The sequence below is a fragment of the Trachymyrmex septentrionalis genome, unplaced genomic scaffold, assembly GCF_001594115.1.
Source record: "Trachymyrmex septentrionalis isolate Tsep2-gDNA-1 unplaced genomic scaffold, Tsep1.0 scaffold37, whole genome shotgun sequence".
Classification (NCBI taxonomy): domain Eukaryota; kingdom Metazoa; phylum Arthropoda; class Insecta; order Hymenoptera; family Formicidae; genus Trachymyrmex; species Trachymyrmex septentrionalis.
In genome coordinates, this window is record NW_017305536.1 from 7,904,645 (window position 1) to 7,919,659 (window position 15,015).

General features: G+C 35.2%; 2 protein-coding genes across 5 annotated transcripts in view; one reads left to right on the top strand and one right to left on the bottom strand.

Moving 5' to 3' along the window:
* Positions 1-3,298, top strand: part of LOC108750796 (protein ovo-like) — a 27,963-nt gene extending 24,665 nt beyond the window's left edge. For all 4 annotated transcript variants that reach the window (XM_018490544.1, XM_018490546.1, XM_018490545.1 and 1 more), the window contains exons 9-10: positions 14-172; positions 352-3,298. In XM_018490544.1, the coding sequence (XP_018346046.1) occupies positions 14-172; positions 352-462 (270 nt within the window). In that variant the 3' untranslated portion in view covers positions 463-3,298. The remainder of the gene's footprint in view (positions 1-13; positions 173-351) is intronic.
* A 4,740-nt stretch (positions 3,299-8,038) lies between these two features.
* Positions 8,039-15,015, bottom strand: part of LOC108750758 (probable glutamine-dependent NAD(+) synthetase) — a 19,632-nt gene continuing 12,655 nt past the window's right edge. The window contains exons 2-13 of the mRNA XM_018490475.1: positions 13,442-13,639; positions 12,964-13,219; positions 12,687-12,879; positions 12,057-12,297; positions 11,337-11,573; positions 10,808-10,923; positions 10,424-10,728; positions 10,131-10,339; positions 9,670-9,895; positions 9,412-9,588; positions 8,466-8,568; positions 8,039-8,233 (exon numbers count right to left, since the gene is read on the bottom strand). Coding sequence (XP_018345977.1) covers positions 8,205-8,233; positions 8,466-8,568; positions 9,412-9,588; positions 9,670-9,895; positions 10,131-10,339; positions 10,424-10,728; positions 10,808-10,923; positions 11,337-11,573; positions 12,057-12,297; positions 12,687-12,879; positions 12,964-13,219; positions 13,442-13,587 — 2,238 coding nt within the window. The 5' untranslated portion in view covers positions 13,588-13,639 and the 3' untranslated portion in view covers positions 8,039-8,204. The remainder of the gene's footprint in view (positions 8,234-8,465; positions 8,569-9,411; positions 9,589-9,669; positions 9,896-10,130; positions 10,340-10,423; positions 10,729-10,807; positions 10,924-11,336; positions 11,574-12,056; positions 12,298-12,686; positions 12,880-12,963; positions 13,220-13,441; positions 13,640-15,015) is intronic.

Here is a 15,015-nt window from a genome sequence, read left to right on the forward strand (position 1 = left end):
GTCTGTTCGATAGATGTATGTCTGTGAGGAATGTGGACACACGACGCACGAGCCGGAGGTGCATTATCTTCACCTGAAGGAGCAGCATCCTTATAGTCCGGCACTATTGAAGTTCTACGACAAGCGGCACTTCAAGTTCACCAATAGTAATTTCGCCAATATGTTGCTCCAGGTGGGCACAGACACCTCTGCATAGACACGATAGTAAAATGTTGATATTCGTGTAGGTAAAATATAGATAGCGCATTGATTAACCAACGGTCTGATATAGAAAGGCTTGAACGAACAAAACAAAATACCCAGCGCGGTATACAAGAACACGAAATTGTTCTTGTTGATGTAAATCTTCAGGGTGGCCTGTTACAACGGGACTCGCGGAATACGGACAGCTGTGGCCTTGCGGAGCGACGAGAGACGGTCTCAAAGAGCAGCGACGCGGCACATCAACAGACCAGCTTCTAAATCCGTTGAGAACGAGAGTCCGGGAAAGGAAAGGAGATAAGATAGAAAGAGGCAGAAAAGAAGAGAAAAGGAAAGATGCCGATTGATCATGCGTTCATCCTTCAATCAGGCTGACGAAGGGAATAGCGTTTCGCGCGTAAAGTACCTGCAAGTGGCTCCCATTGCGGTGACACTGGAATAAACATCGAAGTTCGACGACAGGCTCCAATTGAGGGATCTCATGGGATCTGTAATCAATTGGTTCCTGCCGCCTTTAAATTCACGGGTAGAAGAGGACATGATGGAAAAGAAGCGAAAGAAGAATAAAAGTAATAGATAATCTTCGCGCTACGACGATCACGAAGTCATGTACACGATATTTCTCTTAAGTTTCTCGCCGATACGATGAAAACGATATTTTAAGCTTGCACGTTTGTTCATTGTTTCTTTCTTTCCGGTTCAGAAGGAAGAGATTACCGTTTTTCGGAGAAGAAAGATAAATGTTTGAAGAGAAACACTGTTGTAGCGTTAGTTATAGCATTTGACAAGACGCTACTTTATTAAACTTTATTAATAACGCACTTCCGAGTTGTAATGATGACAGCACGTCGGACGCTCAAACTCCAACATTCTGTCTCAGAAGAGCGTTCTGAAGAATTTTCAGACTTACGTGTTGCGATAAACGCTATAAAATTTCGCTTCTACCCATTCTATCGGGGACAGTGTCTCGAATTACTTTCTTAAGTGTCTTTAAAACGTTCTTCTTATAGTTATAATTTTAACAGATTAATTTAAAGAAATTCTAGAACTGATAATAGATTACAGGAGGATGCATGGGACATACGTATGCATACGCACACATACACATATATTCTGATACATACAATCTCATATATAGAGCTTAGCTGATAAATATTAATATTGTGGACCAAGGGGCGTGCGCGACATCGAGCAGACCCAAAGACTCGGATAGAACGTTTCAGGAATGCTGATCGTCCTCGGCGAGCGTGTCGAGGCGGGAGAAGATGCGATCACACGAAAGACTTTTTTTTTTCTCAGAGATGTACGGCGAGTTACGTTGTTTTTCGACTCGATGGGCGAAATGGGATTCTTGACGTCGCGATCGCCAGGGAGTTCCTTCGATCGCGGCCTTCGTCCTGAAGCCTTTATTATCATCGATTGATCGGGGCACCAGAATCGAAGGGATCCGCGTTGCTCGAACATCGGGTATCGCGAAAAACGGGGCTAGATCACGTCGGCGAAGTGACTCTGCGCCGTACCATCGTAGAAATAGAGCTCCACACTACCGGTGTCATAATCAGAATAATTAAAAATGAACTGTTTCACGCCGCGAATGCAATCGATGATTTTATCATTAAGATTCGATGTTAAAATCAACTTTTGGCTTTGACAGATACGTTTCAAGTTAATATTTGTTACAGCGAAACGATACGTCGATATCGTTTTAGATAAAACTTCAGTTTTTATAATCCTCATTCTTTAATTATTTTTCTAAACGCCGGTAGTGTACATATATACATATATACGTACATATATACAATACTTATAGTAAGTTCCCAACCGAAGTGCACTTTGGGTAATCTGTGATATGATAAAAGTAACAAGACAATCCACTCGCTCCTCCACGCACTGGATTTCGCTTTTCCGCTCTCTTGTGCGCTTGTGGTTTTCTTTTTCTTTTCTCTTTTTCAGGGTTAGGTAGGGGATAAGTAAGGGTAAGAGGAAGGCATGCACACCCTACACATATATACATGCATGGACACACACACACACATACATACACACAAAACGGGATTTTGTGCAATTCTAAGGTGGCAGTACTTGGATCGGGCGATCGGTCGATATATTCTGCTCGATTTCTCTTTTCACGAAAATAAAACGGCTCTCAGGTTCTGAGGCTTGGGATGCTCAAAGACGGTAGTTCAGCGAGCTAATTTCTCGGGAGACCAAAAGATTTATGTAAACGCGAAGCACAACTCTCTTTTTTACGCAACATTTTTCTGATATGCCTGCTGGTTTCTATCTCATTTGTTGGCATAAGAATTGAGTAATTATATCTTTAAACGAATTGTATTTTATCTATCTCTATCTCCATTACTCAGTCTTCTTCCTTGTATTTATTTGTACTATAGGTCATTTATTTTATTATAGGGTAAATGATGTATATATGTACATAAGCTTATTCACGCTGTCCCCGTGGTATGCAGTGTGCGTTTTTCAAAGGGTTATAAAGGGCCGCGAACACACGACGACCTCGAAAGCACAATTCTTCGATTTTTGAGCGAGTGCGAGAAAGTGCTTGGTAAATGCTCTATAAATTACCTATTTTTATGGAGGACATTAATTCTTAGGAAATTGAAAATAATGATTATATATATTATCTGCGGCTTGTGTCAAAAATGTAGATTACAAATATCTGGAATGTACGAAAATTGATGGAAATTGCGCGGTAGGGATGCACCGAATCGTAAAATTATCGAATATCGGATATCCGAAAAGAATGACACCGGATATTCGATATCTAATATCCGGGAAAAATAACGATAATAATTTTCTTTATCTTTCCAACGTGAAAAAAAAAAGAGAAAAGATGAACTGTGCAAGAAGTTTAGCTGAAAAGAATAAAATTCTGCATTAATGATGCAAACTTTCACAATGATGTAAAATTTCAACTGGATATATTACCGGATACTAATGATATCCAGCTATTCGGTCGGATAGGAAACAGTATACTGGATGATACCGGATATTACCCGGATATCCGATGCATCCCTACTAGTAAACGAAAATGAATTAAAATAGATTGAAATTTTATTTATCCGAATGCGTATTTTAAATAACAACTTTTTTTATTCAATTGGATTAAATTGGATTTAATGATTCAATTGGATTCAGTTGGATTCAGTTATATTCAATTGGATTTAATTGAATAATTACATTTTCTATTCAGAATTTTGAATTGAGAAGTATTCACAAGACACAAGAAAACTGATGTTATTTTTAGATTGAAAGGCATAACCTTAATAAGAATAAAAATGCATTCGGATTGAAAAGGATTTATTTTAACATTCGTGAATGCGTATTTAAGTTCTGGCAAATATGATTTCCAGTAACTCGCTCTGGCAACTTTAATATGCAGAAGCGACCATATTAAAACTTCAACTGGATCATGAATGTTATTTTACCACTTTGATCGAATAAGATTTTTTTTTATTATTTATGTTATTTTATCATATTTTTTGGGGTCATTGATACCCTAAGTGGGGTGCTGATTAAAAATATAAAGACAATTGTATCATATAATTAAGAATATAGGAAAATTTATTGTACTTAAAATTGAATTAGATTCGTCTTGGTTCGTCGCGTATGAAACGTGTCCGCCCGATGGTTAACGTGCTGAGAGGGTTTGATAATCTCAATCGAATGTAATGTAAATACGCGCGCCGTATAAGACTCTTAGGCAGACTACTGATATATTTAATTCTCATATATATTCATGTATTCGTTTTTAAGCTCGCGGTTGCCTCGGCGTAGGCGATGACGCCACCCGCCGTGAGACGCTCATCCCTATTGTAAATAGTCTTCATTCCGACGGCGGAAACGGGTACCGGTTAGTCCGCAATTGTCAGTATCTTGCTTACGACAGTAACGTACATATAACATACTTGTCCAGCGAAGGACTGAGAAAAGGAGGACCAGCACGGTTTTTCCTGGACTTACACCTCGAAACAAAATACTCGAGGATAACAGTACTTGTCGCGCACTGTCAATCATAAGTTAATATGTTGCGTATTATCATTCTTATTATTATTTTATTATTATTATTATTAACATTTTTAAACGATAACGTTCTATCTATGTTTCCATTACTATTTAATTTACGCTCAGTATTGTCGCGAATAATAGCACTTAGCTATACTTTCCAGCAAATTTATCGATTTGACTATCAACTTAATTATCATCACCCCTTTTACTTTGTTATTATTTCGATATTTGCAAACGCTATTAATTTTCTGCGGCGTTGAATTTTCTCATCCCTAGTACGTAATGATCTGTCATTATTATTATTATTATTATTTTTATTATATCATTATTATATTATCATTACATGCGCTGAATAATAAATTTAATTATTGATTCTAAAATTAATATTATAGATAGTTGTACACGTACGCACGATATACAGCTCGATCTAGAGAGTGCTTCTTAATTATATATGTATACTTCAATCTAAAATCGAAAATGAGAAAAATAATATATAAACGTAGATTGTTTAAGCTTTACCTTCGAAGTTGTAGTAACTTAGAAAAAAGATTATTTTAAACTAAGAATTTCTAAGAACCGTAAATGTTATTACATAACAAGTAAGGAATAAACACCTTTAATGATCAAGCTAGATTTTAGGCTTCAATAATTTCGTGTGAATTCATACTATATATGTAGTCCTTTGAAATTGCGTGCCGAAATGATTTTTTGGTGTTGAAACGCAATACTGAACTACAGTAGTAATATCATAAATTAAATTTACGAGCGATTTAATAATTTGATGCTCAGCATTATCTTAGAAAGATCTTAATGATGCTGAATAATATATTAAAATTTGTAAATAATCTTATTGCGAAAAAATAAAATTATTATTAGATATTCTAAAGTGTCATTCGAAATAACGTGATATAATTGTAATATGTACGTATTTTATTTCGAATTGCATTTTGAAACATATCTATTTACCGATTGAAGTATTGGCGTATAATTAAGAATCAGTCTGTATAATATTTATCGATTTGTCCGATTGTAGAAGCGATCTTCTTTGCAGAACGCACGAGAGAAGATTATGACTGGGGAATAGCTACGGCATAGTGTACAATTTGCCCAATTTATAAGAATAAAATAGAAAAGTATATATTTTAAAAGTATATATTTTATCTGAGAATTATTGATTATTTTGTATAATCTCATTCCAGTTCTTGTACTCTTTTACGACGCGTCTCGACCAATCTGAGCACAAAGAGCATTTAAATAAAGTATTAAATTCTCTATAATATGATGTAATAAGTATATCTTTTTTTAAGTTCTTAAGCTGTGAGACGTTAATTAGTCCTAAGCTTTAAACTTTACAGTCGAGATCTGATTAGCTTACTTAAAGTTTACATCGAAAAAGGTTTCTTATTAGAAAAAAAAATCGTCACAATTTAGAGTTCGGAACAAAAGGCTAAAGACTTAATAGTACATCTTTTTTTTTTTGTAAATTTTCAAGTGAGGGAAATTAGGCGCAAAGACACTATACTACATTCATTACACTATTAATCAAATTCGTAAACAGAGTCCTTTTTTTCCTATTAAACAGCAATTCTAAATTCCTCGTACAATTCGTAACAATCTTAAATCTTTCAAGCTTTTTCACAACGGCCTTAAAAGCCTTCCAATTCTAATACGAAAAAACCAAATTTTTGTCAGTAAACAGCGCGAAAATATCGCAATATGTTGGACGCCTGAGATCAAACCCGGAACGGAAAATCAGTTGAGCGTGCTACGCAGCTACTCGACGCCTCTGATAGTATACTTATCGACTTTATAAGTTAGTACATATTCTTCATAATTCTTAACAATAACATCGTTATATTATCGTTACATATATCATTACATTATCGTAGCGCAGACATTATATATAATAAAGAAATCTAATATTAAGAATTTATAATTAAAAAATGCTGATACTATGTCGTTATTAAGAGTTACAGAATTAAAAGTACAGGTCTTAAGATCCCAAATTGTATTGTGATATGTGGAAACGTATGGCTCAGTGCGAGAGTAGCTTTTTACATTTTACGTGGGATTGAGAAGCTAGGCGCCAAAAAGCGCTTTAAAATTACTTAGATTGACTTAGAGTATGTCGTGAAGATGGAACAAAGTATCCAATGACATAATATTGCATAACAGAATGTTTGGAGTTCATATTTCATAATCCTTATCGATTATAAGAATTACCATCCAAGTAATCTTGTAAATGTACTGTCTTTATATTCGATATACGTTCCATCACCGAGTTGTAAAATAACGTTGCTTGAAGCCAATAATCCCTTGTTTATATTTATACCTTCTTTAAATCATTCTCCAGTAGTTATTTGAATTTTTTTATTACATTCGGAATTCGTTAAATCAGCGAATAAAATTTCGCCACTGTCGCTGTGATCCTGCTTGAAAAGTTGAATTATTTTCTTTCTCACATAGTTTAGTGTCGCAAGCTAGAATGACAATAAAAAACGGTGGTAAGAATTAAAAAGCAACGATTACTCATAGATTATCTTTCTTTTGTTGGCGTATACTTACATAACGTAAATGAGCACGAGCGTGGCTTAATAGCGCACGAGACTGCTATGCCGAAAATCCCCGGGTTCGATCCCAGGCAGATTCCAGAATTTTCACGCGCTCATAGCTTCTCTTCGGTGGTCTGGCAAACCACCAAAAGTATCTATTGCCAAGAGAACCTCTCAAAAACTGCTGTTCGGAATAATTGCTGTTCGGTTTGTCTGACAAACAGAAAAGTTAAATCCATTGTAGATATTAGAGAGGACGACAAGATTGGAATTTTGAAAAACACAACTCTTGAGCATTTTCAACCTGATTTTTTTTGTTACACCGACAATTCTTATGTTTTTACCATCCTCTCTAATATCTACGATGGATTGATTTTTCTGCTTGTCAGACAAAAGATCACACAATTATTCTTAATACAATTCCATGAATGAAACTGCTACTTTAAAGCTCCAATTTTTTTTGGATTTAATTATTTCAAATATATCATATATGTGACTCTTGGTATAATAAGAGTGTTTAACAGAAAGCTTTTCACTTTAAAAATCTTCATGTATAAATACAATTTCTTGAAACCATCGAAAATCTTAAATCAGAATTATTTAAGCGAAGTAATGTTCAACAGCATATAGTGTCGAAAATATGTCTATGAAATAAGATAAAATATTTTTTTCTTCTGTGAAATTGAGCAAACTTTACACTGATAGGGTAAGTTATTGACGTGCGATTGCAAACCGAACGTATGATGATATAGGTATGTAGATATTATTATTCACGTATGAATGGATACGTGCAGATCTGAAACGGTGTATAACACAGCTATACTTTCGGCATTTATAGATAAAATAGATATATGAAATTTTGAAGAGAAGAATGAGAAAGAAAGAGTAGCTAATGAACAGACTTATCGTTTCATATCCTGTACTGTATCGTTGATGAATCTGTAAATTTTATTAGAGAGCGATTGCGTTATCCGAACATTGGTGTCTACTTATTAATTAGAGATAGTTATTAATTGTTGTTAACGGCAAAACGTGATTACGCGCTCTTATATATGTTTGCGAGAGATAATAAAAATTAATATTATGTATGCATATTCCATATATAAGTACCTTGATATTTGATACTCGATTATTGTGTGTCCAATTTTCTAGAAAAGATTGATTTTGGGAGATTAAAATTAATGTCGGGATAAGGATTTACGCATTAGAACCTTTACATCATGCTTTTTATTGTAGAATATTTTTTTTCAAATTGCGCATACATTTAAAATTTCACAAAATATTCGATGCTGCTCACTCACGGAACTTTCTTAAATATTAATACCGGGAGCGAACAAAATCTTTCAAATCGCTTCAAAGAGCGAAACTTACATCCAACTATCGCAGCGCTGCAATATCAAAATGATAAGAGAAGAAGTGCTACGGCTAAACTGCTACTCCAGGATCCCTTTTCTCTGCAACAAAGAATGATGCCAGTGATGACTCTTCAATAAAAGCGGTGAGAAGCGCGGCGGTATAGGTGCGCACGAAATTTCAAGGCCGGTCATTCGACCTGGCTTGCGTGCAGCTCCGGAAAAGTAGGTTTTTCGATGGGTGTTTTCGCCGATTATTTTGGCTATTTCATCGGCCAAAATATGTTGTGCTTGACGTGCTTCGTTAACGCGCGCACTTTTTTTGTTTACTCACTGAGGTTACTGAGCATGGTGGTGAGGTATCTGGAAGTCATGTATGTGGGAGTAGCATCCTTACGCGATTTGGATGGCTTCTCTTCGTTGTTGAATCGTTTCACCTGCAAGGAGTTCCATTATCTTGAGCATAAAATTATAGAAAATTATTTGCCAAGGATAGCAAGGTGTGTTGTTTACTATCTTTGCATTTTCTACGCCACTTATCGTGTTACATGCATATACATATAATTCATATGTGAATGCAAAAAATATTTTATGCACAGGAGAGATTTTTAAAAAAGCTTTATAGAAATTAAACATTAATTAGCAACTTATTAATAATGAGTATGCTCTCTTCTAACATAAATGAAAAAAGCTTCACGAAGATATACTTATTGTGTGTGTGACTTTAGAAGCTAAATTTTTCCATACTCTCTGGTCTAAATAATATAATACAATTTCTCATTTTCGCTTATTGAGATAATATTATATTTTAATTATTACACATCTTTTTAGATAAAATAATTTTGAGAAATATACAATCTATTCTATTCTTTGCTAATAAATTGCTAATTAATATATATTTTCTAAAAATAAGGTATTTTTAAGAGATATCTCCTTCGTAGGAATACTTTTTGTACTCACTGTATATATTAATTTATTCGCTTGCTAATTCTATGTCGAAACATTCGGAAATCTTTTAACATACTGTTTAATTATAATTTATTCGGCACTCGTCGCTGGTAGTTGGACTCGAAAAAAGTTCAGACTCTACGAGCCATTCTGCGCATGATATGACGCCAAGTTCTATGATGCATGCAAGACTTCTTTCCATAACGCGTCGCATTTTCGCACGTGTATCTGAACCGCGGTGTTACTTCGGTCGCTTGGCGTTTTCTCTCGCATTTTGACGTTTTGGAACTCGAGGCAAGATGAGTATCGATTTTCTCCCGCATAATTCTCACCTGTTCGTCAATCGCTGCAAACTGCCACTTCCATGAATGATTATAGAGGAAAGGACGGTGATCGAATCGATTGTCGTCGGGGCTGTACGTCTCCGCGTGGCAGGCCGGAGTCAATATCGTCATTTTATGACGATTTATAGCGTAACATCTGTAGAAGTGTTTCACCTTATCGGCAATCTGAAATAAAAAGTTTTTTTTAAATTTACTTAAAGAGAAATGGACGACTAAATTAGAATTTTGCTCGAGGAGTACACTCACTTCTTTCGGGGTACAATGATCCCACATATGCACAAGTCTGCAAAACATTGTAAAAGGCCCGGCCTTACTCTGTTTTCTTAATCGTCCAAAAACTGAAAGTTCCTTGTAGGTCATTCCCATATCCACTTCGTCTAATTGCGCAAGCTGTCCCGCTTGCAGCGGTTCCAATTCCGCGGTGGGTGGCGCATCCAGGATATTATCCAAAGCGGATATTCCATGTTTACGTCTGGAATTCAAACACGGAGAGCAATTGTTACTGTTTTGTCGTCTTACGTGCAAGTATCTGACATCGTATGGAATATACACAGCGAGCCTTAGTTATATAGGAAGATAAAATTATTAAATATTTTAAATTGTTATTTAAAATAAAATAATTGCAATATGCATTTACATCAATTTAGGCTTCAACTTCCGAATTATAATAGATCAAAATTCACTGTGTATATCACTTACATTCGTACCTAAAATATAAGAGGAATTTCTTTAAATCGTTCTTCGCTATGCCACCTATAGGATTAATGTCGGCGCTGCTGCAATCGTACTTAGTGAGGTAACCACGTAACGCTTCGTCCACGTTGCCGCTCCCTAACACTAAGAGGCCACCCGGGCGACCTCTGACCCATAACATTAATTGAGCGAATAAGTAAGCAATCACCATTCGTAACCGAGCCTGAAAGTAAAATAGTAGGCATAAAGACGTGTAATTTGATAATCAAGATATTAGTTCCATCAAAATTTAAGATCGAGCAATTACCTGTACATTTTGCAAGGCCAGATTCTCCCTAGGCGATCCACCTTGCACTCTGAACCTCGGTGTCAATTTAGTTACCTGTTGGAAGATTCCTAAAATCGCAGATATCGCAGTATCTATGACTATCCCATGATGATATGACCCTATTTGATTGGCTAACTCAGCCGCTCGAGCCTTGGTCTCTGGTGATGAGTTTTCCGTTCCCATATAGCACGTGACGAGGATAGTGTTGCACAATTGCTTCGGGTCTACCGGTACGTAATCACAATCGCCGACGATCTTTCTGATATCCGCCAAGACTTGTGTATCTAAATATACGAAACAGAATTTTCGTAATTTGAAAGAGACTCTCGTAGTTTGAGGGAAGATAACGTAGCTGAGTTTTACCTCCTCTATCAACTGATTCGACGATCATTTCGCACATCGAGTATACGACACATGCTGAAGACGCGGAATCGACGCCACCGCTCAGTGGTAAGAAAAATCCACCTTGGCAAGATCGTCTAAAACGTAAATATATAATAATTAAAATTTAAATAATATAACACGAAGGGTCCTCACATTAATTCAAGACGAAGACTTATAACCATATGTTACAATTAAAAGAATAATTTCATTTTTTCGATAAAATCATTCGAATTATTTTAATGACACTTTATGTATGTTTCAAGGATATGAAGACTTATCTTTTGGGATTATATTTTTTTATTAAGAATATATTAAGAAATAATATTAAGAAATAAGCGGTGTTTTTAAGAAACAGCTTTGGACATATGGTCAAGAAATTTTCATCTTAAATTAATGTCAGAAATCATCTCATACTTAAGAAGTACTTTACCAATAGTTTTCTATAAACATAATTTAAGCAGCTTTATGATGATAATAAGAAATAAATATCTTGACCATGTTCGCGCACCTCAGATAATCCCACAGCCAGCACGCGGGTGCCATCGCGATCTCTTCTTCCGGAATGTGATACATGAAATGCGAATGCTCATTGTCGCCATATACATCCTGGACTCCGTCAAGCGGTCGATCTGGTGAATTTGAGATGAGATTTTCTGGCGTGAGCGCGAAGTCGATTTTCACGCGCGGATAACTAGGCGTCGAAGCAGCCGCGTGCGATCGCGATCTGATGCTGTTTCGATAATTCCTGAAGAGGATAATAGAAGAATGTGTTACGTTATTTTTTATTTTATAATATTTTGAGCATAGGTATGAGACATCTAATTACTCTAATTATCTCGAGTTAAATCATATTTCTTTAATATTTCAATATTAATGCTCCAAGCAATACTATTTGGTTTACACGAAAAGAATGGTCCTATTGAAGTAATTAAAAGTTTACCTAGATATAGATTTGAATATATATAATTTTATTGAACTATTAGAATAATTATTCTTTGAGTGCAGGACGCTCAAACTGGAATGCTCTTGCTAGAATGGCGAACTTTTTGCAGCATTATCATCACGACTGAGCATCCTACATAATTATTTAAATAGTCCAATAAAATTATTTTCATATCTGTATCTAAATAAATTTTAAATAGATACTTTAACAACCATTTTTTCTATATAGAATATTTGAGCACTGACAGCACTATTTATAATCAGAATCCAGATCAATCACCTTTACCTTATATCCTCGAGATCGAATGTGGCGATGGTCACTTCCACGTCTTCAAGAGCGAATTGTCGTCCGCGATTTAATATGTTGCCATTGAGCGTGATGCTGGAGCCACCATTGAAGTATAGTCTGCCACCGTCACATCCGCGCAAATTGCTGAACATGTAACAGCCGCCAGCCTTGAAAGTAGCTGACTTAACGAGATCCACGGTGATGTAAGCTTTGCGTAGCTCAAAATATGAACCGCTTCCTTCCGGAAAAAAAGGAATGAAGAAAAAAATAGGGAGACAGTTTTCAAAATAAACATTTGATCTAATCTTTTATTCTTTTATCCTTTAATTTACAAAAAAATGTAATTTCAATCTTCATTAGAGGAATAAAAAAAGAGTAGAAAGCAAAAGAACGGAAAAAGAGAGAAGTCTAGGCCGGCATTTACATTTAGTTCTTAAATTTACATCTTAATATTTATTTCTCTTATAAGATTGTCTTAAGTATAGTTTTAAGGTGTCATAATTAATCACAAAACTATTAATTAATTTTAATACATTAGTTAAAACATCTTGTAATAAGAACGGACTATGAATACCGGCCTATTCAGTCAATTGTAATGTCAAATACATTTCGTAACAATGGCATTACCATTCGCGATAATTTCCACGCCGTCTAATGACATCGGAATATGTTTACTGGCTGGATGCCAAAGTTCCTCACATATTTCGAAACCTACGCAGGTATCCCTCGTCGCGATGACCGCGTCACCAAACGGCACTACGGTCTGACCGGTGAGTTGCGATATCATTAGCGGCAGAAAATAATCTTCGACCGTACGTTCCTAACATAACAAGAAACCATGGATTATCGTAAATCTTGGACATGCATTATGATCGATCACGGTGTTACCCTTATATTTCATTACTTTGGTCCAAGGAGAGAACCATCTGGTTTCCCTGTAGTTGCCATCCTCGCAAAGCCGCATTTTCGGCCTGATCAGCAAAATCCGCCGATTCAGAAAGGCTACTCTGCAGTTATATGTCACGTTCTTGTGCATCACCGGCATACCCACGTCTATCAATATATCCTCGCAAACACTGGATTTTAGAAGGGTCGCTAAAACTTCCCAGCTATGGAGTAATGTGTCTGATTCGTAGAAATGATCCTCGCAGCTGTAACCACTGTTAAATAGACATTTTGTGAAGATATATAATTGCAACAAAAAAACATAATAAATAATAGAAGTAATAAAGAGAGAATTAAATATAATTTCATAAATTATAATTTCACAATTATATGAAGAAAAAAAAATTCTAATCTCATTATAAAAGATATATTTTTCCAATAGGCAGCTGACAACTACTTTTTACGGATAACAAGATCAGTTTTTTTCTTCTAATTACCAAATTTCTAACTCGGGACCGCTCCTGTAAGTGGCATCAGCATCCTTCGCCTCTTGTATACTCTGCAAAATTCTCCTGGTATTTCCATCGAAATCCATCGCCCATTGGTTCAACGTGCACACGGCGACGGTCACTGTACGTCCCATGTTGAATAAATGTTCACCGTTATTCTTAAACGAGATTCTCGAATGCACTTATCTGGAATAAATAAATATACATTACTTTCAACTTCAATCACAGTTAGTGTCGCAAGTTTTATAGAATTACAGTTGTGCAAAATTGTTTTCTCAATTAATAGTTTTGATTATTCAATATTTTTTAGAAAGATTATTGAACGCGATAATATCGAAGTGATTTAAAAATTATACTGCAATAAACAAAAAAAAAACACAAATCTTATATTAATATTTATGAAACTCTTTTAAAAATATGTAAATATAAAACATTAAAAGCCACTGATACTAAATATTATCGTGAGAAAAAGAATGGATTGGTAGAACAAAAGGTGCAAAGAACTAGAGCGCGGGAAGAGATAGACAATAGACAGTTCAATCTGAGAATTGCATTGATGCCTCGACACTACTATCGTTTCGTATGCAATTGAATTTATGGCACCGTCATTATCGTGACTGTTAAAAGTCGGCGATTGCGTGTACGTCTGGAACTTCTGGCGGCAACTTGCCAGCAATTTTATTATCAATTGGAATCCCATTGATCGCTTCCCCGAGATGATAAACTGTTCTGTTCTCCTTTATCCAACGCGCGTTGATTGATCAATAACTCGGAAAACCCGGCACGGTAGGCACCACCTTACGTAGCAACCCTTACAGATCGTTATCTACCACGCGCACATTCTTCGCATATTTGTCTTCGGAAAATTACTCTCAGACTTATTAAAATGATAGGATGTACTGAAAACGTTGAAAAGATAATCGTCTGGATAAAAGAAAGAATGAAAAGGAAAAGAAACATCAAATAAAAAGAAGATATAAACGTACATATGTATGTTGGAAATTTTACGATCAAATCGTATTTTACTATCCTTACAGTAAATAGCATTCCGAATTAATAACAGAATGAAATGATTTCCAAAATATAGTTTTCAAGTATCCGTTCATTGTTCTTTCTGTTGATGAAATTTTTATTGAGAAATACTTTTCATACAAAGAGTTTATACCCTACTTTGCATGAGTCGAATACCAATGATACATCCACGACGTAAATAAATTTTGTAATCAGCGAGTTTTATACATCTTACTGTATATGCCATGATAGAAAGTTAATTACAATGTGTACAATGATAAAATATAGCTTAATTATGTAATATGATTAAATAAGATAATTATTATCTTTACGGTACCATGTTAAATAATATGCTTTTTATTTTACATTTTCGTCTAATTATTTATTTGACAACATTTATATTTTACAAGCAATTAAAAAAATTTTTTTGATAGCTCAGATCATAGAGAAAGCATGATTTCGTTGAAATATTTAAAAATTTAGCTAGACATAGATCTGATAATTTAGACCATCAAAATAAATGGAATACTTAAACGTCGACGATGTAAAAA